The following is a 23,852-nucleotide window of genomic DNA, read 5'->3' on the forward strand; positions in this document are numbered from 1 at the left end:
GTCCAGGGTTACAACCTCCCCACCCCCAACTAAGCTGGGCACGGTAGGAATCTGTGGATCTAGACCTGGCCCTGGGGAGTTGAAAGCGGGATGATCACAGAGGGCTCCTCAGATACGGAGCTGACTTGATCCTAGATTGGGCTTCACACAACCCTCTTTATTTTTAATTTTTATTCTTATATTTTTGGGGCATTCTTGAGATGGGGTTTCTCTGTGTGTAGATCAGGCTGGCCTTGAACTCCAAGATCCACCTGCCTCTCTCTGCCTCCAAAGTGCTGAGATCTGTGCCACCAATGCCCAGCAAAACCCTGTTTAAAAAACTAACCAAAGCCTGGTGGTAGTGGTGCGTGCCTTTAATTCCAGCACTCAGAAGGCAGAGGCAAGTGGATCTCCTGGGTTGAAGGCCAGCCTGGTCTACAGAGTGAGTTTCTGGACAGTCAGGAATACGCAGAGAAACTAATGAAAGCTTGGGATGGCAGGCCTGTGCCCGTGACACAGTCGGTGCTGTGCTGGTGCCTTACTGAACCTCCCTGGAGGAGGCTGTCCAGGGAAGAGGTTGACCTGCCTTACCTTAGCGGGCTCCCTCACAGGGCTGGACCTTGGCAGGCATGACAGCTGCTAGTGGTAGGACTTGCTCGCTACATGTTTCTGATAGAAAGAAGCAGTCAACTCTATTTTATCTTCTCTGTGTGTGTTCATGGGCATGTGTGCATGCACACATGGGTACACATGTCAAGGCCAGAGGTATTTCCTCAGTTGCTCTGCAGTTTACTTGATGTAACTGGTCTCACTGACCCCGGAGCACATCTGGGGGATCAGCCCTCCACCACCCGGCACTGCAGTTGTGGATGTGTGCTTCCATGCCCAGTAATGTAGGTGCTAGACACCTAAACTCAGGTTCTTGTTTACACAGTAAGCACTTGGCCATGGAGCAGTCTCTCCACTCCCCAGATTAATTTTAGCTTCAGAGCACTGCCATCGCAGTCCGTGTCTGAACACTCTTCCGCTGGCTCCAGGGCTGCTGGTGGAACCTGAGGGCTGGGTGTGCTAGGCAAGCTTGCCCACACTCAGCCTGCCCCAGCCCTTTGGGGGTGGCTTGGTTCTTGGTTTTGTTTGTCCTTTGAGATAGGGCCTCACTAGCTGTGTGGCCCAGGCTGACCTCATACTCAAGGCCCCCATGATGGGCGCCCCTTAGCCCTCCAGCCCCATGTGGCCTTCTTGTTCCTCCCCACCTGTTTCCGTTCGCAGCAGCCTTGGCTGGGATGCTCAGGAGCTGCCTGTCTGCCATCACCACCCAGACGGTGCAGCTCTGAGGTCAGGATGCTAATTCCAGGGACTTCCTGCTGGACTCCCTGTCTGAGTGGAGCTTGTAGAACTGCTTGGGAATTACGGGCAGAGGTGAGGGGGATTCGTGGAGGAGCACGGCGCGAGTGCTCATCTTCTCAGCCCCTCGCTCATTCAGTTAGTGTCTCCTGGATCTGACCAGCTGTTGGTAGAGCACTGTGTGCCAGGCACTGGCTGCAGCCCCTGCAGGCACTCATACCCAGACCCATGAAAAAGATTACAGCAATAATGAGTTTCTTGGGCAAAAGTGAGTGGAAAGCCCCTCTCAGAGGAAGTTTCAGGAGCTAAGACCAAAGTGATAGAGTACAGGAGAGGCTGAAGGCGGAGCCTAGTGTCCACAGCCCAGGGCATAGGGGTTGGAAAGCGGCATAGGGGTCGGAAGGCGGCAGGGACGCAGGCTGCCAGGGGGAACCATGCTATGTGCAGGTCGTGTTCGGGTGAGGGGGCGATGGCGTGTCGCAGTGTAGGGACATCTCTGAGGTGGGGCATGTGTGGAGCAAGGTGAGTGGACAGGGAGTCTGGAGGTGGGGTCTGGGGCTGTGCTGGACACAGTGAGAATGGCCAGACAGGCGGCATACAGACCAGGGTACAGTCGGGGCTGCTGTCACATAGCACATCTTCTGTCATAGCAGAGGTTTAGGGACAGTGTAGGCATAGGGTTAAGAGAGCTAGGACATGAGGAAGGAGAGGGAAGTGGGGAGGGTGCCGTCAGGTGCTGCTGCTGCTGAGGGAGGCGACAGGAGCCAGCAGAGCTCTTCAGTGATTGGCTTGGTCCCAGCTCTACCGTGGGGTGCCCAGGGGCAGACTGAGAGAGATGGGCCTTTGGGCTCCCATGCAGGGTGTAGTAGACCCCTCCAAGAACCAACCCCAGCACCCTGCAGCTCAGGGGCCACCGGGAGGAGGACGGGTGGCAGAAAGCTTATAACCTTGCCACTGGTGGCTGCCTGTGGCCTTGTGTGCCGTGCCCTCTCTACAGGCAAGAGCAAAGAGGCTGAGATCAAGAGGATCAACAAGGAACTGGCCAACATCCGCTCCAAGTTCAAAGGTAAGCTGGCTGGCTGGGAGGGGTGGGCCCAAGGTGCCTAGGGGCAGTTTCCTCACTGTCCCACCCTCTGCCGCAGGGGACAAGGCCTTGGATGGCTACAGTAAAAAGAAGTATGTGTGTAAGCTGCTCTTCATATTCCTGCTCGGCCATGACATCGACTTTGGACACATGGAGGCCGTGAACCTGCTGAGCTCTAACAAGTACACGGAGAAGCAGATAGTGAGTGCCAGAGAGCGGAGAGGGGCTGGGGCGAGGCCGAGGTCGGGACCCCTGGATCTGACGGGAGGGGCTTGGGTCTACTTGGGCGTTGCTGCATGCTGGTCTAGTGTCTGTTAGCCACAGGTGCCCAGCTGTCCCCTCTCTGCCCTGCAGGGGTACCTGTTCATCTCAGTCCTGGTGAACTCGAACTCAGAGCTTATCCGGCTCATCAACAACGCGATCAAGAATGACCTGGCCAGCCGCAACCCCACCTTCATGTGCCTGGCCTTGCACTGCATCGCCAACGTGGGCAGCCGTGAGATGGGCGAGGCCTTTGCCGCTGACATTCCCCGTATCCTGGTGGCTGGGTGAGGCACTGGGGACCACAGCAAAAGTGCCAGAGCAGGAGATGAGAGCCAGCTCTGCTGATGGCACCTGTCTGGGTTCTCCCCCCTGGGCTTTAACTGCAGCGTCTGTCTCCCTCATGTCACTAGGCTGCCTAGAAGGTGTGAGGACCCATATTCCCCCCACCATGGTCATGTGTCAGAGACATAGCATTAGTATCTCCTGTGGATACTGTCTTATTCGTTCAAGAGACAGCATTGGCCCTGTGCCTGCAGCACTGATGGCTGACATGGGTGCCACCAACCTAGGTGGACAGTCTCAGTGTCGCAGCCAGGAAGGTGTCCAGTGTCTGCTGGGCGAGGAAAGGCAGGGTTTCAGACTCCCTGGATCAGCTGTGGCCCTGTGTTGTCTAACTACTTCAGGAAGCTTCTCAGCTCTTTCCTGAGCAGTTGATATGTTTGTAATACAGCTCCGATTCTCGAAGCAGCAGTGGCAGGAGACCCCGTGTTCCCAAGTGCCAGGGTGCCTGAGGTCGCACAGGTGGGCTGCAGCTATAGCTCTGCTGATAGAGACCTTGCCTGGTGTGCAAAGGACCCTGGGGCCCTTCCACCTGGGTACTGTAAACCACGTGTGGAGGCCAGAGGAACAGAAGTTCAAGGTCATTTCCTGATAGTCAGTGGTTTCTAGGCCAACCTGGGCTACATAAGATACTGTGTGAAAAAAACAAATTCTTCCTTTTGTTTTTTGTTAAGACAGGGTTTCTCTGTATACCCCTGGCTGTCCTGGAACTCACTGTGTAGACTGGGCTGGCCTCAAACTTAGAGATCTGCCTGCCTCTGAATCCCAAGTGCTGGGGTTAAAGTGTGCACCACCACACTGCCAGGCTTTTCTGGGTTTTAAACTTATTTATGAAAGTGGAGAGATGGGGCTGGAGAAATGACTCAACGGTTAAGAGCACTGACTGCTCTTTCAAAGGTCTTGAGCTCAAACCCCGGCAACCACATGGTGGCTCACAACCATCCGTAAAGAGATCTGACGCCCTCTTCTGGAGTGTCTGAAAACAGCTACAGTGTACTCACATATAATAAAATAAATAAATCTTTTTTTTTTTTCTTTAAAGTGGAGAGATGGTTCAGTGGTTAAGAGCCCTGGTTGCTCTCCCACGGGACCTGGGTTTAATTCCCAGGACCCACATGGCAGCTCAGAACTGTCTGTAATTCCAGTTCCAAGGGACTGGATGCCCTTACATAGACATATGTGGGCAAAACACCAGTCACATAAAGTAAAAAATAAAGATAAATACATCATTTGAATTTTATTAAGTGTGTGTGCCAGAGTAAGTATTTTGTGAGGCAGTCTCTAACACACACACACACACACACACACACACACTCTCTCTCTCTCTCTCACTCCCACTCTCGTTCTCTTCTCTCTCTCTCTTTCTCTCTCTCTTTTTTGGATTTGTTTTTTTGAGACAGGGTTTCTCTGTGTAGTCCTGGCTGTCCTGGAACTCACTCTGTAGACCAGGCTGGCCTTGAACTCAGAAATCCGCCTGCCTCTGCATCCTAGAGTGCTGGGATTACAGGCGTGTGCCACCACCGCCCGGCTCTCTTCTCTCTCTTTAGATAACTTATTCTTATTTTATAAACATTGATTGGTATTTTACCTGCATGCATGTCTATGTGAGGATGTCAGATCCTTTAGAACTGGAGTTGCAGATAGGTGTGAATTGATGGCCATGTGGGTGCTGGGAATTGAACCTGGGTCCTCTGGTAAAGAGCATGGGAAAGATTTTGGGGAGTCTGCCTCTGCTTCCTGTGGAAGTTGGGGTGACTGGTGTCTGTCAGGCAGTTGAATAACAGGAGCAGTGTTGTCTTTTAGGAAAATCACTGTGACTGCTATGCCCAGAGGTGAGATTTCTGTCTCTGGCAGGGTAGACGAGGTGCTGATGATGTTCTCCACAGTGTGGCCGGTCTGAGTGTGGTAACACCTGTGGGGCGGAGGGCTGTGACAAGCCTGAGGCCAGCCTGGGCTCCACAGTGAGGCCCTGTGTCAGAAAGAAAAGAAAGACTTTATTTTGAACAAAGGAGCAAGAGTTAATATTGATTAATGGAGTCTTGAGCTAGCCAGTAAGCGAGGCGCATGGAGGTCTAGCTGGGAGCGCTGGCCCTGACAGTTGGTTTCAGGCAGCCTGGGCTTTGAAGGCCTTTTGGGATCTGGGGAGCTGAATCTTGCATTTTTGGGTTGGGGGAGGAATGTGGCCTCTGGGAGCAGAGCAAAGCTTGTCTCAGTAGAGGCTGTGGGAAGCCACACATCGAAGTGTAGGTGCCCTGGAAATAAATGCCCCTGGGAACTGTATGCAAAATTACCTGTCTCCGTCCTTGTCACAGAGCAACCAGAGTTGGCTGCCAGCCTGCTCTGTGTGTTTGATTGAAGCAGGGTATCATGTAGCCCAGGTTGGCCTTGAGCTGATCTTCCAGCCTCCTCTGATTTAATGCTGGGAATGCAGGCCCACACCTCCACAGCTGCCTCATCCTGCCTGGGTCACCAAGCACCCCAAATTCACCTTTGAAGCAGTGTAAGCCCAGCACCTGCTGCTGCCCCAGAGGGTCCTTCCAAGATTCCTTATCTTATTCTATGTGGATGTGTGTTTTGCCTACATATGTGTGTCTGTACCCCACGAGCATGTATGTAGTGCCCACGGAAAGAGGCTGTCAACAGGGAAGAGAAGCAGCATGAAGGTGGCCCCGGGCTGGCCCAGTGTGCTAGGTAGGCCTGGAGGTGCTCTGCTGTGCAGGAGGAAAAGGATTTAAGGGCAGCGCTGGGGAAACTGAGGCAGGAGGATTTAGAATTTAAGACTGAAGCCGGTGGTGGTTGCGCACGCCTGTAATCCCAGCACTCTGGGAGGCAGAGGCAGAGGCAGGCAGATTTCTGAGTTCAAGGCCAGCCTGATCTACAGAGTGAGTTCCAGGATAGCCAGGGCTACACAGAGAAACCCTGTCTCAAAAAAAAAACAAATCCAAAAAAACCAAAAAAAAAAAAAAAAAAAGAATTTATGATTTACGACTGCTTTGTAGCACAGCCAGATCCTGTCTCTTAATTGGTTAGTTAATAGTTTTATTTGTTTAATTTTTTTAAAGATTTATTTACTTATTTTATATATATGAGTACGCTGTAACTGTACAGATGGTTGTGAGCTGGGAATTGAACTCAGGACTTCTGCTCACTCCAGTCCCACTTGCTCCAGCCCCAAGATTTATTTATATTATACACTATAGCTGTCTTCAGACACACCGGAAGAGGGGGTCAGATCTTGTTACAGATGGTTGTGAGCCACCACGTGGTGGCTGGAATTTGAACTCATGACCTTTGGAAGAGCAGTCAGTACTCTTAACCACTGAGCCATCCCTCCAGCCCTAGTGAATAGTTTTAAACTCAAAGTTTGAGCTAGGCTGTCACTAGGGAACCAGGCTGATGGCTTGTCTGCTTTTGGTTTGATGTGTTTATTAAAATGGTCCAGTGTAGCCCGGGCTGTGCTTGCGCCCACTAGGTAGCTGAGCGTGATCTTGAACTGTTCCTCCTGCTCCTTAGCCTCTGAATTTAGATATACAATAGCTATTATGAGCCGGGCAGTGGTGGCGCACGTCTGTAATCCCAGCACTCTGGGAGGCAGAGGTAGGCGGATTTCTGAGTTCGAGGCCAGCCTGGTTTACAGAGTGAGTTCCAGGACAGCCAGGAATATACAAAGAAACCCTGTCTCGAAAAAAACAAATCCAAAAAAACAAAAAAAACAAAAAAAACTCAAAAAACAACAATAGCTATTATGTTTGTTTGTTCTGAGGTAGGAGTTCACTGTGTGGCCTTAGCTTCTGCAGAACTTTTGGTGACTCCTGCCTCCTGAGTTTTGTCATATGGCCCTGTGCCACCATGGCTCGCTCAGATCTGCTGACTGTGCAGAGGGCAGTGGGTTTCGATGGACTCTTGTGTACGACCCTTAACCACTACCCAATCCCAGAGCACTGTTGTCACTCCCGAGAGAGCGGCCCTGTGCTGTGGGAAGGTCTGTCACCTCTCATGCTTGGAGCCCACTGGCCCATGCTGAGGCTTTGTCTGAGGTGATGTGGAGTGTGTAGTGACCAGATCTTTGGCTTTCTCTCAGTAAGCTGTGTTTTGAGTTTGTTCATCTCTCTGTGGTAGGTGTCAGACCTCATGCCTGCAGCTGGGGAGATGGCTCAGTTGGTGCAGGCGTGAGGACCTCGTGTCTGGAATCCACGAGCACACAGACAGTTGAGCGTCACTACTCTACCCAGCCATGGGCCGCCATGCCAGCCCACTCAGCCTCTCAGTGAGCCCCAGGTTCCATGGAGATCCTGTCTGAAACATAAGATAGACACTACAGGGGAGCTTACTAGTGCTGATTTCTGGTCTTCATACGCACATGCAGACACATTATGCACACACAAAAACTGTTCAGTATGCACAGTATATACACGCATACTATACAGATATCATCTATCAATCAATCTATCTGTATACACACACACACACACACACACACACATGAGCCTGACAGAGCATGTTTTATGTGTTCATTGTCACAAGACTCTACCTTTTGACAGACACACTGCTCTCCTGAGTAGAGTCTGCAGTTCTCTTGTGTTGGCACCTAGCCGTGAGACTGCTAGGTCAGGTTGTGTTGTTTTTCAAGACAGGGTTTCTCTGTATAGCCCTGGCTGTCTTGGAACTCACTCTGTAGACCAGGCTGGCCTCAAACTCCCAAAGATCTAATTGCATCTGCCTCCAGAGGGCTGGAATTAACGGTGTGTGCCTGGGTTGATTCTTGTTGAGACAGGATTTTGTTTGTTTGTTTTGGGGGGAGGACACAGTCTCATAGAACCCAGGCTGACCTTGAAACCACTATGTAGCCCATGTTATCCTTAAATTTCTAACCCTCTACCTTAACCTCACAAATGTTAGTTATTTGGCTCAGCCACCAAACTATCTCCAGACTCCTCTCTTACCTTATTTTAAACATTTGCATTGTAATAAATATTATCTGGGGGATTTCTTCACCACCTTAGATCATTTAGTTCCCAAATAAAAGACACAAAGCCTTTATATTTACAATGCGCCTTCAAGCACTACAGCTGGGCAGATGCCAGGCCTCTGTGCTATTTAGTCTACTTCCTGTCAATAACCCGAGATATGACCCCCCCCCCCCCCCCGTGTTCCCCCTGGGCTGCGCGTACTCCAAGGGGCCGTCCCTTGTGGCCATGCTCTCACGGTCCACCCCACCCCCCCCATGTCCACTTTGTCTTTCTCCTGCCTTCTCATGGTCTCAGGCATGGATTCCAAGCCCTGGGAATCGAAGCCTCACCTGTGTCTGTCTTCCACCCAGCTACAGGCTGTAGGCATCTTTATTGACCAATCAGGGATAACCTGGGGGGCAAGGTTACATAGCATCGTCACTTGGTGTATGTGAGGATCTGCTTATAGGGGGCAACCCAATGTTGGGGTTCTGTATTCAGCATTACAATACCTAGTAATAGACCAAACCTCAACAGATTTGGTTTTTGTTTTGTTTTGTTTGTTTTTGGTTTTCTGGATTTGGTTTTTTCGAGACAGGGTTTCTCTGTGTAGCCCTGGCTGTCCTGGAACTCATTCTGAAGACCAGGCTGGCCTCGAACTCAGAAATCTGCCTGCCTCTGCCTCCCAGAGTGCTGGGATTACAGGTGTGCGCCACCACCGCCCAGCTGATTTGTTTTATTTTAAACTGTGTGTGTGTGTGTGTGTGTGTGTGTGTGTGTGTGTGTGTGTGTGAGAGAGAGAGAGAGAGAGAGAGAGAGAGCGACTCTGCTTGGGTTTGTGTATTTGAGTAGAGGTCCCCTTCTAGGTCAGAAGAGGGAATAGGTCCCTACTGTTGGGAGTTACCACGGTGGCTGTGAGCTGCCAGCTTGGGTCCTGTGCAGTGCATGTTAACCACTGAGCCGCCCCCTCGCTTGCCTTGACCCTTCTAATTTTATGGTAAGACGAGTTCTTACTGGGCATGGTGGCACATGCTTGCTCAATTGCCAGCCTGACCTTGAACTCACTCTGTTGTCTAGACTGGCCTTGAATTTAACTGTCATCCTGCTTCAGTCTCCTTAGGGCTTAAATGACACCAGCTTCAACTTAGCACAACCTTAAAGAAGTTATTTATTTATTTATTTATTTATTTATTTATTGGCTTTTCGAGACAGGGTTTCTCCATGTAAACCTCACTGTCCTGGAACTCAAGATCCAGTGTTAAAGAGAAAGCCAGAAGGCAGAGGCAGGCAGATTTCTGAGTTCGAGACCAGCCTGTGCTACAGAGTGAGTGCCAGGACAGCCAGGGCTACACAGAGAAACCCTGTCTCGAAAACCAAAAAAAGAGAGAGAGAGACAGAGAGAGAGAGAGAGAGAGAGAGAGAGAGAGAGAGAGAGCTGAGACACAGCTGGGCGGTGGCAGGGTGATTCCTAGTCTGTTTGAAGCCTGAGTCCCAGCCTCAGCTTCTTATAAGGTGCTCATACCTACAGTCCAGCCCTGGGCTGATAGGGGCCAAGGATCAGAATTGAAGGGCAGCCTTGGCTCTTGAGGCCCTGATTATAGTGCAAGAGGCGAACGTCAGCCCAGAATCCTGGATGGGAAGGACAGGACCTCTAAGACTTCACAGAGAACTGTTTCCTGCCTCTCCTCTGATTCGCAAGGTCTTAGTGCACAGACGTGTTCCACAGAGTGTCTGCTGGACCCCTCATACTCACAGCAATGCAGGGTCCATGGAGGTGCCCGCGGTGTAGGTCAGGCCAGCCTGCACATTTCACCTGGCCCTGCCAGTTGTTTTGTGGGTGAGGAGAGAGTCCCTGGAGCAGTCAGGGCAGTGTCCGGGTGCTGGTCATGTGTGGTAACAGATAGGGTGGTGGGTGCACTGGGGCCATGTAGCCCTGACTGCCCCGCGGTGTCCCCACAGGGACAGCATGGACAGTGTGAAGCAGAGTGCAGCCCTGTGCCTACTGCGACTCTACAAGGCCTCGCCCGACTTGGTGCCCATGGGCGAGTGGACGGCTCGAGTAGTGCACTTGCTCAATGATCAGCACATGGTGAGGTGCCCGGCAGCCCGTCCTCAGGTGTCTGAAGCCCCTGTCTTCACTTCTGCCAGGGAACCCATCTCTGTTCTGACGCTCCAATCCAGATCTCATGTGCCTAGTGTGTATGCCCTGCCTAATTTTCAAGAAACCTTCCTTCTTCCTTGATAACTCCTTGACTGTCTAGGACTGCCTCATCTCTGACGTAGCACCTTAAAAAAATTTGCTTATTTCTGAACCTAGAGATCCCATAGCAAGGCCAGTTGACTGACTGACTTGCAAAGACTTACCTCACCCAAGACTCCCAGTAGCCCACCATGCCCCTGACTCCTGAGGTAACTTACCCTGATGCCAGGGCCTTCCCAGTGACCCCTCACGAAGTCCCTCATGCCTGAGCTCCTTGCAGGGAGTGGTCACAGCTGCTGTCAGCCTCATTACCTGTCTCTGCAAGAAGAATCCGGATGACTTCAAGACCTGTATCTCCCTGGCTGTGTCTCGCTTAAGCCGGGTGAGTGAGGGTGCTGTCACGCTGGCTGTGGGAGGGTCTGGCTCCCCTGTGTCTGTGATCTCTGTCTCTCCCCCCTTCCCTAAACGGCAAGCCAGCCTGTGCTTAAAAGCCGAGGCTCTGCATTGGCGTCCTCGGGCTGGGTGTCCGCAGGCAAAGGACTGCACTTCTGTGTGCTTCTTCTACCTGGGTCAGTGGCTGCTCAGTGCGGTCCGCAGCATGGCTGCCTTGGTAAGGAGCTGACCGCTCCCCTGCCTGCTCGTCCTCTTCTTTGTCTACACACCTCTCCTCTGCCTCTCCCATCTCTACCCCTGTCCTCAGAGCACTGAGCCTTCTGTGTGCCTGGCTCTCTATGTCTGAGTCAGACCCTGAGGCGGCCCCGTCCTGCTGAGAGGGAGTGTGACAGGGATGGTGACTCAGTCACAGACTGCCAAGAAGGGCTGTGCACCGTGGACGGAGCTCAGCATTGTGGGCACCCAATGGAGGTCCTAGTCCAGTTTAGGAGACAGGAGAGCATCTGGAGGGTGGCAATCCAAATGGAGACTCAGGAAAAAAATGAAAATAATGTCTCAGATCCTTGGGGAGAAGGAACACCTATGCCTACCATTCATTCATTCTGTCCCCAGCCCGTTACCACACATCTGAATGTATTAGGTGCCAGGCCCAACAGGGTACAGAGATGAGGTCACTGTCAGCGTAGGACACGTGGCCATGCCACTGGCACAGAGCCCTGTGGGGAAGGCTTCCTGGAGAAGGTTGTTGGGTTTGTTTGTTTTGTTTTGTTTTTGTTTTTGTTTTTTTGTCTGAAATAGGGTTTCTTTGTGTAGCCCTGGCTATCCTGGAACTAGCTCTATAGATCAGGCTGGCCTCAAACTCATATTGCTCTGCCTGCTTCTGCCTCTGGAGTGCTGGGACTAGAGGCTCTTGCACCACTGTGCAGCTTGCAGAAGGGTTTTCAAGGTGGAGTCGGAGGTTACCCTGACGAGTGACTGTCATACGATCTTCTGGCCTGTACTGGACCAGGGATGGAGGAAGGGTCAGATGCAGCTCCTGAGCCTTCAGTAGTTTCCTTGTGCTGGGGATGCAGGGACCGTGGGGGTAAGGCTGAGAGGCAGAGCCCAGGAGTAAGTAGAAGCTCTGCCTGCTCTAGGGGCTGTCACACAGGAGCTAGTAGAGACACGTGCTCCACTGCTCCAGCATTGCTTGGAAAATGTAGAGTGAGGTGCTGGGGCACAGTCACACATCCAGGAGGCAGGGCACAGTCACACATCCAGGAGGCCGGGCACAGTCACACATCCAGGAGGCCGGGGCACAGTCACACATCCAGGAGGCCGGGGCACAGTCACACATCCAGGAGGCCGGGGCACAGTCACACATCCAGGAGGCCGGGGCACAGTCACACATCCAGGAGGCCGGGGCACACAGTCACACATCCAGGAGGCAGGGGCAGGAGGCTCTGGACTGTGAGAACATCAGGCCTGGCTCTGGTCCCACCCACTCAGTCCTCAGGCCTTGGCTTCCTTTTCTTGTCAAACCTGATGCCCATGGTGTCCTGGTGTGACCATGTGTTCTTCAGGGGACGGGCCCCTCTGCTGCTGCCACCCATCATTCCTTCCTTCTGCAGATTGTCTCCTCGGCGTCCACGGACCTCCAGGACTACACTTATTACTTCGTTCCTGCACCCTGGCTCTCTGTGAAGTTACTGCGGCTGCTACAGTGTTACCCACCGCCAGGTAAGGCCTGCGGTAAGGCTGCCAGCACCTGCGCTCATGTCTCCTAAGCAATGCCACGCCTCCAGATTCCATGGGAGGCCGTGGGTAGGAGTGGGGGGCAGAGCCTGGTGCCCTGCCCTGGGCAGTACCCAGGGTGGCACAGCTTATCCTGCCTTAGGCCCACTAATTTTTCATAGCCCCCCATCCTGTGGAGTGGGCTGGTTACCAAGCCTGCTTTACAGAGGACTACCATTGCCCCCTGTGCCTGGCAGCTGTCCTGTGCAGCTGAGGTCTGCCTAGTATCCCTCTACCACAGTAATGAGGCACTCTGAGGACGCTGATCAGCTTTCTTTCGGTCAAGCTCATAACTCCTGGCACTTAAATAGTGCGCAGTAGCCCTCGAGGCTGCGAGGCTCGTGCTCTCCGTGGGTGGCTCCGTGGGGAAGCTTGCGTTCCCTGGTGCCTCTGGGATAGGCTCCTGGGAGGAGCCAAAGAACATCAGCATAGCAGAAGGGGAAACTGAGGCTTATAGGAGTGGAGACTCATTCCCAGCAGAGTCAGTATGGGGTGAGTGGGAGCCCAGACCTAGAAACTGCTGTTGTCCATTAGAAAGCAGAGGCCCGGCCTGTGACTGTCAGGCTTGAAGGCAGCTGGGCCCCTCCCATGGAGGGTGAGTCAGAGCAGCCTGCAGGCTCCGGAACCTACTGAAGAGAGCTCAGCCACGCTCCCTCGCTCTCCTCAGAGGATGCGGCCGTGAAAGGGAGGTTAGTGGAGTGTCTGGAGACTGTGCTCAACAAGGCCCAGGAGCCTCCCAAGTCCAAGAAGGTGCAGCACTCCAATGCCAAGAACGCCATCCTCTTTGAGACCATTAGCCTCATCATCCACTATGACAGGTGCTGTGTGCAGAGGCGGGGGCAGGCGGGGCAGCTGGCCTGGGGAGGGGAGGCTGGGTCTGAGGGACGGCAGGGCGTGGGAAGAGGACAGGTGTGGAATGGTCCCTGAGGTAGATGCAGAATTGCTGCGTATCTTGTCGGTCTAACCCTGCATGCTGAGGATTGAAGTCAGGGCAGGTTTCCACCGGCCGTCTCCACACTGTAGTGCTTATCTCTGTCTGGGACTCTGAGGGTCCTAGGAGGGACACAGGATGCTGGGGTGGGCAGAAGTGAGGGACTGGGTCCTTAGGCTCACACCTCGCCTCCATCTACACTTCGCTTATGCCTGCCAGTGAGCCCAACCTCCTGGTCCGCGCCTGCAACCAGCTGGGCCAGTTTCTGCAGCACCGGGAGACGAACCTGCGCTACCTGGCCCTGGAGAGCATGTGCACGCTGGCCAGCTCTGAGTTCTCCCACGAGGCCGTCAAGACCCACATCGAGACTGTTATTAATGCCCTCAAGGTACAGCCCTTGGCCGCACTCAGAGTGGCCTGGTGCGTGGTGGCCGCACAGTAGGCCCAGGGCAGCTCAGATCCCAGCTTGCTTCTGCTCTGCTTTCCTCAGACGGAGCGGGACGTCAGCGTGAGGCAGCGGGCAGCTGATCTCCTGTATGCCATGTGTGACCGGAGCAATGCCAAGCAGATCGTATCAGAGATGCTGCGGTACCTGGAGACTGCTGACTACGCCATCCGAGAGGAGATCGTGAGTCTAGAGGACAGGCTGGACCCCCGAGAGTGAGGGAGAGGGCTGGGCTCCAGCCCCTTAGGCTGGAGCAGTGTGGGGACTGGACCACTAGGGGAGGGAGAGCCCCTGAGTGTCACAGGGGGGCCAGCTGTGATCATAGATCGTAATCGTCCACTCACTCGTGACCACCTCCCCTCCCAGGTGCTGAAGGTAGCCATCTTGGCTGAGAAGTATGCAGTGGACTACAGCTGGTACGTGGACACCATCCTCAACCTCATCCGCATCGCAGGCGACTATGTGAGCGAGGAGGTGTGGTACCGAGTGCTGCAGATTGTCACCAACCGTGACGATGTCCAAGGTTATGCTGCCAAGACAGTGTTTGAGGTTAGCCCTTCCCTTTGACCCCATCGTGGAGCTCGGCTGCCAGTCGAGAGCAACTGGGCAGCCATATGGCCGCCACCCGGGGCCCCATCCCGCTCAGCTGCAGCTTTGGGGCCTTCCCGGGCGTGAGGCGGACACAGTTCCCCCTGTGCAGTGTGTCACAGGCTCAGAGGGCTGCAGTCAGTCCTGACAGGGGAGCTGACTGCGGGAATGTGTGGATGTCATGTCCACTGTGCTAGTGAGAGTTTGGATGTCAGTCCCCGCACTCATGCAGAAGCTGAGTGTGTATGTGAGTGTGTGTGTGTGTGAGTGTGTGTGTGTGTGTGTGTGTGTGTGTGGCTCCAACACCGTGGGGCAGAGGCAGGCAGGTTCTGGGAGCTGGCTGGCTAGCGAGGCTAGACAAACGGGAATTCTGGGTTCAGTGAGAGACCCTGTCTGACAAAACAAGGAAGGGAGTGATCAAGGAAGACACCTGATAGCTTCTGGCCTTTGTATTCCTGCACATGGGCGTGCAGACCTGTGCACACACACACACACACACACACAGAACTTGGGGTGGAAGCTACTCATGGCTGTCCCCCTCCCCAAACAGTGCCAGCGGCCTGGGGGCAAGCACTACAAGTATGGTGTATGCAGAGGTCTCCCCTGTGCCTCAGTCTCCCCATGTACATTTGCAGAGGTCAGAGGGACTCTCCTTTCCCTCCTTCCTTGTCCTCACCCTGCCTTCCCTTGCTCCCACACAGGCCCTCCAGGCCCCAGCCTGTCATGAGAACATGGTGAAGGTCGGTGGCTACATCCTTGGGGAGTTTGGGAACTTGATTGCTGGGGACCCACGCTCCAGGTAGGGAGCCTCCTCCTGGGGACCTCTTAGGGGTCTGGGGAAGCGGTGAAGCTGTGAGCTGGGCAAGGGTGGGGTTCCTTGGGACCCTCTCAGCACATAGCCCAGTGACCCCTGTGTGAGGACACAGCCTCGGCTGGGCTGGGGAGTGTGGGTGACGGGAGTATCTGCTGACGCCGCCTCCTTCACAGCCCACCGGTGCAGTTCTCGCTGCTGCACTCCAAGTTCCACCTGTGCAGCGTGGCCACCCGCGCTCTGCTGCTGTCCACCTACATCAAGTTCATCAACCTCTTCCCTGAGACCAAGGCCACCATCCAAGGTGTTCTGCGTGCGGGCTCCCAGCTGCGCAATGCCGACGTGGAGTTGCAGCAGCGGGCAGTGGAGTACCTCACCCTCAGCTCCGTAGCCAGCACCGATGTTCTGGTCAGAGCCAATGCCCCAGTCTTTGGGACAACCCACCTTCATGGGCCTGAAGTGCCCCTGACCTCCTGTCCTGCCCACAGGCTACAGTGCTAGAAGAAATGCCGCCATTCCCTGAGCGGGAGTCGTCCATCTTGGCCAAGCTAAAGCGCAAGAAGGGCCCTGGGGCAGCCAGTGCCCTGGATGACAGCCGCAGGGATACCAGCAGCAGTGACATCAATGGGGGTGTGGAGCCCACCCCCAGTACTGTGGTGAGCCCGGGTAGGGACCATGTGCCCAGGCCGGGTCCATCTGCCTCACACTGCCTCACCGATTCCTTGTCTTCCCTTGATTGCAGTCAACCCCCTCACCCTCCGCGGACCTCTTAGGGCTGCGGGCAGCCCCTCCCCCTGCTGCACCCCCAGCTCCCGTAGGTGGGAACCTCCTGGTGGATGTCTTCTCTGACGGCCCCACTGCACAGCCCAGTCTGGGGCCCACTCCTGAGGAGGCCTTCCTCAGGTACCTCCTGTCCTTGTCCTACCGAGCCCCACCCCTTCCGTCTGGACTCTGCTGCCCCAGCTACCTTGCTGTCTCGTGTCTCAGTCCACTCTTCCTTCTCTCCCTCCTCTTGCCTCTCTTTCCCTGGCCCTCTTGCTGCCTCTCTGGGATTGGCTGCCTGCCACACCTGTCTTCTCTGTCTGCTCTGGGATTGGATGGCCCAGCGAGCTGGAGCCTGCCCCTGAGAGCCCCATGGCTTTGTTGGCTGACCCAGCTCCAGCTGCTGAGTAAGGGTGGCCTCTGGCTGTGGGCTGATGGATGTCCCTGGGGTGGGCTTCAGGGGTTCCTGGTGACCGGCAAATGCAGGGTTAGAAAACAGTGAAAGCCTCGGAAAACAAAAACAACAAAAACTCCCAGCAGTAAAAGCTGGGGTTCTTGGGACCTCAGCCAGGGTCCCACGCCCATACTGAGGGTCTCTGGGAAAGCTTGGCCTGTGGGCTCTGGGGTCTGCCTTCCCAGAGAGTGTTGCCTGTGCCTCTTTCCTCCAGCCCACTGTGCATCACACCTCTCCTGTCCCCCAGCCCAGGTCCTGAGGACATAGGTCCTCCCATTCCAGAAGCGGATGAACTGTTGAATAAGTGAGTTCCGGGACAGGTGGGCCGGGGAGTGGGACAGGTGGGGAGCGCAAAGATGGGTAGTCCGGAGCCCTCCCGTCTTGACTCCCGCCGACCTGTCTAGGTTCGTGTGTAAGAACAGCGGGGTCTTGTTTGAGAACCAGCTGCTGCAGATTGGAGTCAAGTCTGAGTTCCGGCAGAACCTGGGTGTGTCCTGGTGGCCGGAGGTGGGATGGAGGTGCTGGGCAGGGGTGGGACTGTTGGCAGTACCCCCTGGCTGGGCTGGGCAGGGTCTGGGGTCAGAGGAGCTTGGATGGAGCCCTCACCCCCCTGCTGCAGGCCGCATGTATCTCTTCTATGGCAACAAGACTTCCGTGCAGTTCCAGAACTTCTTGCCCACCGTGGTCCACCCTGGGGACCTCCAGACTCATATCCTGTGCTCTCGTGCCCACCCACCCCTGTAGGCCCCTGGGAGGCAGACTCACCAGTCCACACCTGCTCAGCCCTCACTCTGAGTTAGGCACATGTCATTTGTAAACTGTATGCATAGCAGGTAGACCTCTTTACTCTGCCGCAGGAGACAGTGACCCAGGACGGGATGTGTGACTTGTGGCGCACCAGCTGCCCTGCCAGGCACCTTGCCTTTGCCTTTCCTTTTGGGGCTCCTGCACTCAGGTTACCCAGGGAGGCCACAGTAGTGTCATCAGCCGAGTGGCCTGCTCCTAATGCTCCAGGGTAGATGCTCCCTCTGCTGCTTATGAAGATCCTGTGTTATTTTTGAAACTTTACTGTAGCCTAGGCTACCCCCCCACTCACTGTAAAGACTAGGCTGGCTCTGAGTTGATGAGTCTCCCACGTGCTGAGTGGAGGTGTGCACCAGTGAGCCTGGCTTCCTCAGCCCATCTGAAGGAACAGTTGGGACGTCCTGGGAGGTGTATAGCAGAGCCAGGCCCCTCTCCCTTACACTAGCCTCAGTCCAAATGTGAGGGACTCCAGCAACTAGCCTTCCCCCTCTGCCTCCCTCGTTCAGCCTTGCCAGAGCCCAGTGAACAGCTGTGTCTGAAGTAGGGCAGAGTGGGTAGTGTGGCTACCACCATAGCTGTGAAATCAGGCCTGCGTACAGCTGGTGACAGTAACTGCTTCCATGTGGGTGCGTGGCCACTGCTAACACAAGTCCCAGTGCTGGGGGATTTCATCTTTCCCTCAGGACACTTTCTTTTTTTTGTTTTGTTTTGGTTTTTCGAGACAGGGTTTCTCTGTGTAGTCCTGGCTGTCCTGGAACTCACTCTGTAGACCAGGCTGACCTTGAACTCAGAAATCCACCTGCCTCTACCTCCCAAGTGCTGGGATTACAGGCGTGCGCCACCGTGAACTGGAGGCTAAGACAAAACTAGCTTGCCCAATAAGATCTGTGTGGCTTGTCACCCACTGGCGCTAGGAACAGAGGCTGGAGAGAGAAGGGCATTCCTAGGTGTCCAGGTCTCACAGGCGAAGGAGGAGTTAGGGGTAGGTGAGTCTGCAGTCGGCCCAGAGCCTCTAGCTAGCCTGCGCTTGATGCGTCCGTTGTGCCACCGCTGTCTCTGGCTTCCTTGACTATGGGGCCACAGCTGGCGGTGCAGACCAAGCGTGTGGCTGCACAAGTGGACGGTGGTGCACAGGTGCAGCAAGTACTCAACATTGAGTGTCTGCGAGACTTCTTGACGCCACCGCTGCTGTCGGTGCGCTTCCGGTGAGTGGGAGCAGCAGTGTGGGGTGTGGGGCAGTGAGGCAGGGTCTTCAGGCACGGGGCCTGGCTGAGCTGCTCCTCATCTGCTCAGGTACGGTGGCACCACCCAGTCCCTCACTCTGAAGCTCCCAGTGACCATCAACAAATTCTTCCAGCCCACAGAGATGGCGGCCCAAGACTTTTTCCAGCGCTGGAAGCAGCTGAGCCTGTGAGGGGCGGGGCTGAAAGGTGGGGCGGGGCTGAGGGGCAGGGCCTCAAATGCCTGACCTTGCTTTCAACCTCCCAGCCCCCTGCAGGAGGCCCAGAAAATCTTCAAAGCCAACCACCCCATGGATGCTGAAGTTACTAAGGCCAAGGTGAGAGAGACTGGGTGTTTAGGGGTGCTGACCGCTGGGTGCGCCAGCTCTCACTCGTGAGGGTCTAGCCTGCAGTAGGTGGAGGCGGCTCCACTCCGCTCTAATACCCATGCTGTTGTAGCTTCTGGGGTTCGGCTCTGCTCTTCTGGACAATGTGGATCCCAACCCTGAGAACTTTGTGGGTGCTGGAATCATCCAGACGAAAGCCCTGCAGGTGGGGTGTCTGCTTCGGCTGGAGCCCAATGCCCAGGCCCAAGTGAGTGCGGAGGGCGGGCCTCCCTGTGACCCCACCCTCCCTGCACCCAGCCCTCCTTCCTTATCTTCTCACCTGTCTTCCTTTTCCTCCCTTGCCCCCTGACTCTGTGCCCTTCTTGGCTCTCCGTCCACACAGATGTACCGCCTCACCCTGCGCACCAGCAAAGAGCCTGTCTCCCGTCACCTGTGCGAGCTGCTGGCCCAGCAGTTCTGAGCCCTGGACTTGCCCTGGGATGTGGCCAGTGCCGGGCAGCCCTGGGATGAGGCAGCTGTGGTGGAGGGGGCAGCGAGGGGGCCTCCAGTGGCAACAGCAAAGACCCCGGGTGGGGGCATGCCTGGGAGCTTCCTCTGGCCTTTTGTATTTTATTTTTGTTCATCTGCTGCTGTTTACATTCTAGGGGGGTCAAGGGAAGCACCCTCCTTCCCTTGTCCCCTGAAGCACAGAGGGGAGAGGGGCCGAGGAAGTAGGTACCTCCTCCCCTCCCCACTCCTTGTTCCCCTCCCCCCTTTCCCCATCCAGGGGCCGTGTATTATTGTGAACGAATAAACAGAGAGACGCTAACATTACCCCATCTATTGACTGCCCGCCCTGAGTGATCACAGGAGTGGGCTGAGGGCTTGTAGAGTGTGGGTGGCCAGGCTGCGCAGCCCGTGGGTGGGGCTCTGAGGGGACAGCAGCAGCAGCAGCAGCCGTAGCCCTAGCTGCACAGCTACCAGCTGCCACCCCATGCCTGGCCCTAGCACGAGGTAGCAGGCTCTGGGCGTCTGGGCTGGGTGGACTGTATCCTCTTGCTTCTCTGCAGGCCCTGGGTCCGAGGAAGGACAGGACTGTGAGGGGCCCAGCAGCCTCGTCAGGGCCCGGTACCCCTCAGCCCAACCCAGTTTCACAGTAGCTCCCAGACCAGCCTCTTCCCAGGTAGCCTTGCTGTCTTCCTATGACCTCTGTGTGTACTCATGGACATAACATGTAGTTGACACCCAGTGCCTGCACCAGCACTGGTGTCACCCTCCTGAGGATCAACCCTGTCCTCAAGGGTAGGCCTCTAGAATTGCACGCTTGTGAGGTCTGTATCTGGCTGGGCACCATTAGGTCCCTGCCTGTGTCTCTTGGGGCCTTAGGGACCTGAGACAACTTCCCAGTGTGGAGTCCGCAGGCTCCACAGCCTCAGCCTGAGCAAGGCTCTGCCCTGCACTGTGGAGGCAACAGGACTGGCTGCCTGAGTCCTTTGCCTAGGAGGAGTCTTGGTTCTTCTGGGGTACTGGGTACCCCAAGCTGGCCTCAAACTCATGGCCAGTCAGCCTCGGCCACAGTAGGGATGAAGTTTCAGGTGTGGGACACAGTGCCCAGCCCAGAACCAGTGCTCACGGTAAAAACCCTGGCTGGAGAAGAAGGCGGGACTTAGGAAGATTGACGGGCTACTCAGGCATGTGGTGGGTTCTCTGCTTCAGGGCGTGCATGCCTTGTGGGGTCCATGCCTACCACTCACCTGGCGGGAAGTGGGTGCTGGCCACCAGCGTATAGAAGTTTCTAAGGAGGCGCCTGCGCTGCTCGGCGGAAGGCTCTGGAGAAGAGTGAGCGCCTTGAGCAGGTGGCCTCCGGCTCAGGGCCGCCCACCCACTGCTTCCCCACGCACCTTTATCCTTCGCGGGCTCCACGGTAAAGAAGCAGCGTCTCAGCTCCAAGTGGATTAACAGCAGACTGGGGGAAAGCACTATCAGGCCGTGGGGAACCAGCAGGACAAACAGCCGGCCCGGCCCTGGGCCCAGCCAGCCGTCGAGCCTTACCCGAGAATGTCACCGTGCAGTGGGAACCCATCGGGTAGCGCCCTGGGGCCCAGGGGCAGGCAGGCCCGGAGGGGCTCCAGCAGAGGCTGCCACCAGCGTTCCAGCAACTGCAGGAGCGAGATGGGAGCCGGGTCAGGGTTGTCCCTAGTGGCACTCACGGAGGGGACATGCAGGGGCCGCACTGCAACAGCCCGACTTGCCTGTGGGTCCAGCTGGCCGAGGGGCGGGCGCGGCCCGCACAGCAGACACAGCTCCAGGCCCCGCAGCAGCGTCAAGGTCAACAACCTGTGCGGGACCTGGGGGGGCACACAACACAGGGCTAAGCATGGCCCCGCCCCCTGGAAGCCCCACCCTGGTCCCGCCCACTCACCGTGGGGCTCCCGTGGGGCAGATACACCGGGTAGTCGCGAGCAGCTTGTGGTGGCAAGGACCCCACCAGCCAGGGGAGTAGCACAGCTTCAGGCATGCCAAGGCGCCACCAGCCCTCGGTTGCCGCCACCACTCGGCCTGATACCAGGAGGCTGGCAAAGGCCGTGCCAGTGGCCTCCGCGAACCCTGAGAGGGTTTCCTGGTGAGAAGGACAGACTAAACGCCAGAGCACTAGGAGGGACCTTCCCGCCAGGCATGGCGCCCCCGAGCCCAGAGACACTCCAGCAGGCAAGGCTGCCAAGCTCCCGTTTCACACCCTCTCTGTGAACAGGGCTGCTTTAACTTCATCAGTCAGCACTCTCAATTCTCATACACTACTCACTTATTTTATCTGTTTATTTATTTTTAAATTTATTTCTCTTTCAGTATGGGGGTGCCCCTGCCGAGCCACACTGAATTTTTGAGTCGCGTTCTCTGAGCTGCCTAGGCTGGCCTTAAACTCCGTCCCTCTTCCTCAGCCTCCAGAGTAGCTGGGGTGATTGACAGGCCCGCACCCTGCAATGGCAATAGTTTTAACAACAGCATCTACAACTTGATTCCTTACTTGCTGAGAAGGCGCAGTCCCGACCTGTGGAAGGAACTCTGGGGTCAGGACACACTGCCTAGAGAGGCCTAACTTTAAGAAAGGAAGACTGGGCGGGCATGGTGGAGCGCGTCCTAACCCTGCACTCAAAGGCAAAGACAGGTAGATGTTTGTATGTTGGGGGCCGGCCTGGTCTACAGAGAGTTCCAAGACAGCCTGGGAACCCTGTCGTAGAGGGGGGCTTGGGGGACTTTGCTTACACAGGAGAGCAGTCAGTGTACCCCGGTGAAGAACGTTCTTTTAGAACGAGTTCCAGGTAAAACTTGGTTCCAGGGCAATGTCCAGAGGGAGAAGACAAAGGAAGCTGAGCAGAACCACGGGGACACAGTCACTTCTACAGCTGCCCCCATACCTGCATGGCAGACCCCTCAGGAGGAACGACACAGTCCACACACTGGGTCAGGTCCCCAATGAGCTCTGAATTCCCCAGGAAGCTGTCAATGAGACAGTAGCTGGCCTGGCAGAGGAAAGAAGGCGTCTAGGAGCCAAGTGGACCCAGAGCAGCCCAGTGGGGCCAGCTCCAGGGTTAAACAAGCTCTCTGAGAACCCAAGGGCCCATGCTTTCGCAGTGCATCCTGGGAATTGTAGTTCCAGACAGGCATGGTTTAGGGATCCTAACTGCACTCACACCCCACAGCCTCACCCTCAATTCTTTCTTCAGTCTCTCCACATTCCTGATATTGGTCAGCTCCTCAAGTCCCACAATGAGAACCTAGAAGAGTCACATGGGACAGTGGGGTTCTAAATAGGATCCAGTCAAAGAGAGGACAGGACTTGGATGGGTGTTGAGAGGAAGGCCAGGCCTTGAACCCTGGACTCCTAGGTATGAGGGAAGAGGGTTAAGGTTTAGATGCCTGGGTGTAAAAAAAAAAAAAAAAAAACAGGGGTCTGGACTGAGGGGAAGAGGCCAGGAGTGCAGCTCTCTTGAATTTTGGAGAGAAGGGGGCCCAGTCTCACCATGGCCCCAAACACCATGTGGAGCATTCTTTCCAGCCTCAGCGCAGAGGTGCCCTCCTCAGATGACAGAACAATGAGGGTGATGCTGTGGAGATGAAAGACGAGAAGCAAGAAGGAGATCAGGCCTGGGGAACTGCCAAGAGCTTCAGCGACTCACGCTATTCCTACGCTGTTCGCTCCATACTGACAGGGGAATCAGGGATCAGAGAGGGTGAAGTTATCGAAGAGTCCCACAGCCAAGTGTACCACTGGCAGGACTCTGGGGTCACCTAAGCCAGGAACCATTGCCCAGATCTTGTTCCCCTGCTCCTGCCAAGGAACCTGTCATGGAAGTTCTTCCACACCACGGTCGTGTCTTCCGTTCTTGTAGAGTTCAGTTGCACGTCCAGATTCTGGCCGAACATGTGGACCCCATTGAGAGAGCCGATGACAGAGAAAGGGAGCTGAGGAAGAGAGGGGAGGCATTGCAGTAGATCCCAAGACCGCGCACTGAGACGGCGCGGTCTCACTCTGCAGTCTCCCCACACTGCCCCAAAGTTCTTCAGGAAACCAGACTTATTTGTCCCCCATATGAGCTAAAGGTCCGAGCGGCTACTCCCTGCGTGACGTGCAGTCCCAGCTTCGCAAAGCCCTGATCTGGACGCAGGGGTCGAATGCCCCACCTGTGGGCGGGAGGGGGCGCCGCCCCCGCCGCCGCTGCTCCGACAGAACAGGGGAACCCCGCTAGACGCTGCGAGGCACAGCAGATGCACCGCGCCTCCGGGCCCCTCATCCCCCATCCGGAAGCCGGCGCCCGAGAAGTCGCCCCTCGGAGACTCTCGGGAGCATGGGGTGGTCAAGGTTCGCCGGCCTGCGGCTTGGAGCCGCCAGAGGGCGAGAGGCGGGACGGGCACACTCCTGCCTTCATCAGCTCAGCCCCTCCATCAGGGTTCGCCTCCGCCCCGGCCGGAAGTCATCATGACCCTAACAAAGATGGCGACAAGGACCGCTCGCCAAGCATTCAAGCTGTTCCCGGACAGCGTCACGTCTTTTGGACAACGAGAATGAAGAATCTAGCTTGACGATGGTGATGCTGCTAAGATGTTGCCTACAAAACTTCTGTGTGCTGTATTAATTTACGTGCTAATTTACTTTTAAACAACTGGTTGACGATGGGGACATTGCT

The 23,852-nt window shown here is 55.6% G+C and overlaps 2 protein-coding genes across 5 annotated transcripts in view; one reads left to right on the forward strand and one right to left on the reverse strand.

The window, feature by feature from the left end:
- Positions 1–19,500, forward strand: part of Ap2a1 (adaptor related protein complex 2 subunit alpha 1) — a 31,452-nt gene extending 11,952 nt beyond the window's left edge. Inside the window, exons 2-23 of one of the 2 annotated variants that reach the window (XM_052163806.1) lie at positions 2,321–2,389; positions 2,466–2,608; positions 2,762–2,955; positions 9,919–10,048; positions 10,440–10,541; positions 12,163–12,271; positions 12,993–13,143; positions 13,476–13,644; positions 13,747–13,884; positions 14,068–14,250; positions 14,991–15,088; positions 15,277–15,508; positions 15,589–15,756; positions 15,843–16,003; positions 16,564–16,620; positions 16,721–16,803; positions 16,936–17,025; positions 18,202–18,325; positions 18,414–18,530; positions 18,609–18,678; positions 18,800–18,934; positions 19,070–19,500. In XM_052163806.1, coding sequence (XP_052019766.1) covers positions 2,321–2,389; positions 2,466–2,608; positions 2,762–2,955; positions 9,919–10,048; positions 10,440–10,541; positions 12,163–12,271; positions 12,993–13,143; positions 13,476–13,644; positions 13,747–13,884; positions 14,068–14,250; positions 14,991–15,088; positions 15,277–15,508; positions 15,589–15,756; positions 15,843–16,003; positions 16,564–16,620; positions 16,721–16,803; positions 16,936–17,025; positions 18,202–18,325; positions 18,414–18,530; positions 18,609–18,678; positions 18,800–18,934; positions 19,070–19,147 — 2,801 coding nt within the window. In that variant the 3' untranslated portion in view covers positions 19,148–19,500. Of the gene's footprint in view, positions 1–2,320; positions 2,390–2,465; positions 2,609–2,761; positions 2,956–9,918; positions 10,049–10,439; positions 10,542–12,162; positions 12,272–12,992; positions 13,144–13,475; positions 13,645–13,746; positions 13,885–14,067; positions 14,251–14,990; positions 15,089–15,276; positions 15,509–15,588; positions 15,757–15,842; positions 16,004–16,530; positions 16,621–16,720; positions 16,804–16,935; positions 17,076–18,201; positions 18,326–18,413; positions 18,531–18,608; positions 18,679–18,799; positions 18,935–19,069 lie in introns of those variants that run through there. The other variant, XM_052163796.1, reaches the window with a different exon arrangement.
- Fuz (fuzzy planar cell polarity protein) lies at positions 19,493–23,635 on the reverse strand. Of its 3 annotated transcripts, none has more exons than XM_052163820.1 (11): positions 23,350–23,635; positions 23,009–23,130; positions 22,688–22,772; positions 22,374–22,442; positions 22,083–22,187; positions 21,089–21,286; positions 20,919–21,014; positions 20,719–20,825; positions 20,568–20,632; positions 20,421–20,495; positions 19,493–19,739 (listed from the first exon to the last, which is right to left on the reverse strand). In XM_052163820.1, the coding sequence occupies exons 1-11, from the start codon at positions 23,464–23,466 to the stop codon at positions 19,531–19,533; spliced, it is 1,248 nt and encodes a 415-aa protein (XP_052019780.1). In that variant the 5' UTR covers positions 23,467–23,635; the 3' UTR covers positions 19,493–19,530. The 3 variants fall into 3 exon arrangements, with proteins under 3 accessions (XP_052019780.1, XP_052019788.1, XP_052019797.1); XM_052163837.1 differs by lacking the exon at positions 19,493–19,739 and adding an exon at positions 19,773–20,313; XM_052163828.1 differs by lacking the exon at positions 22,083–22,187.
- Between the last annotated feature and the right edge of the window lie 217 nt (positions 23,636–23,852).

Source organism: Apodemus sylvaticus, chromosome 1 (genome assembly GCF_947179515.1).
Source record: "Apodemus sylvaticus chromosome 1, mApoSyl1.1, whole genome shotgun sequence".
NCBI lineage: Eukaryota > Metazoa > Chordata > Mammalia > Rodentia > Muridae > Apodemus > Apodemus sylvaticus.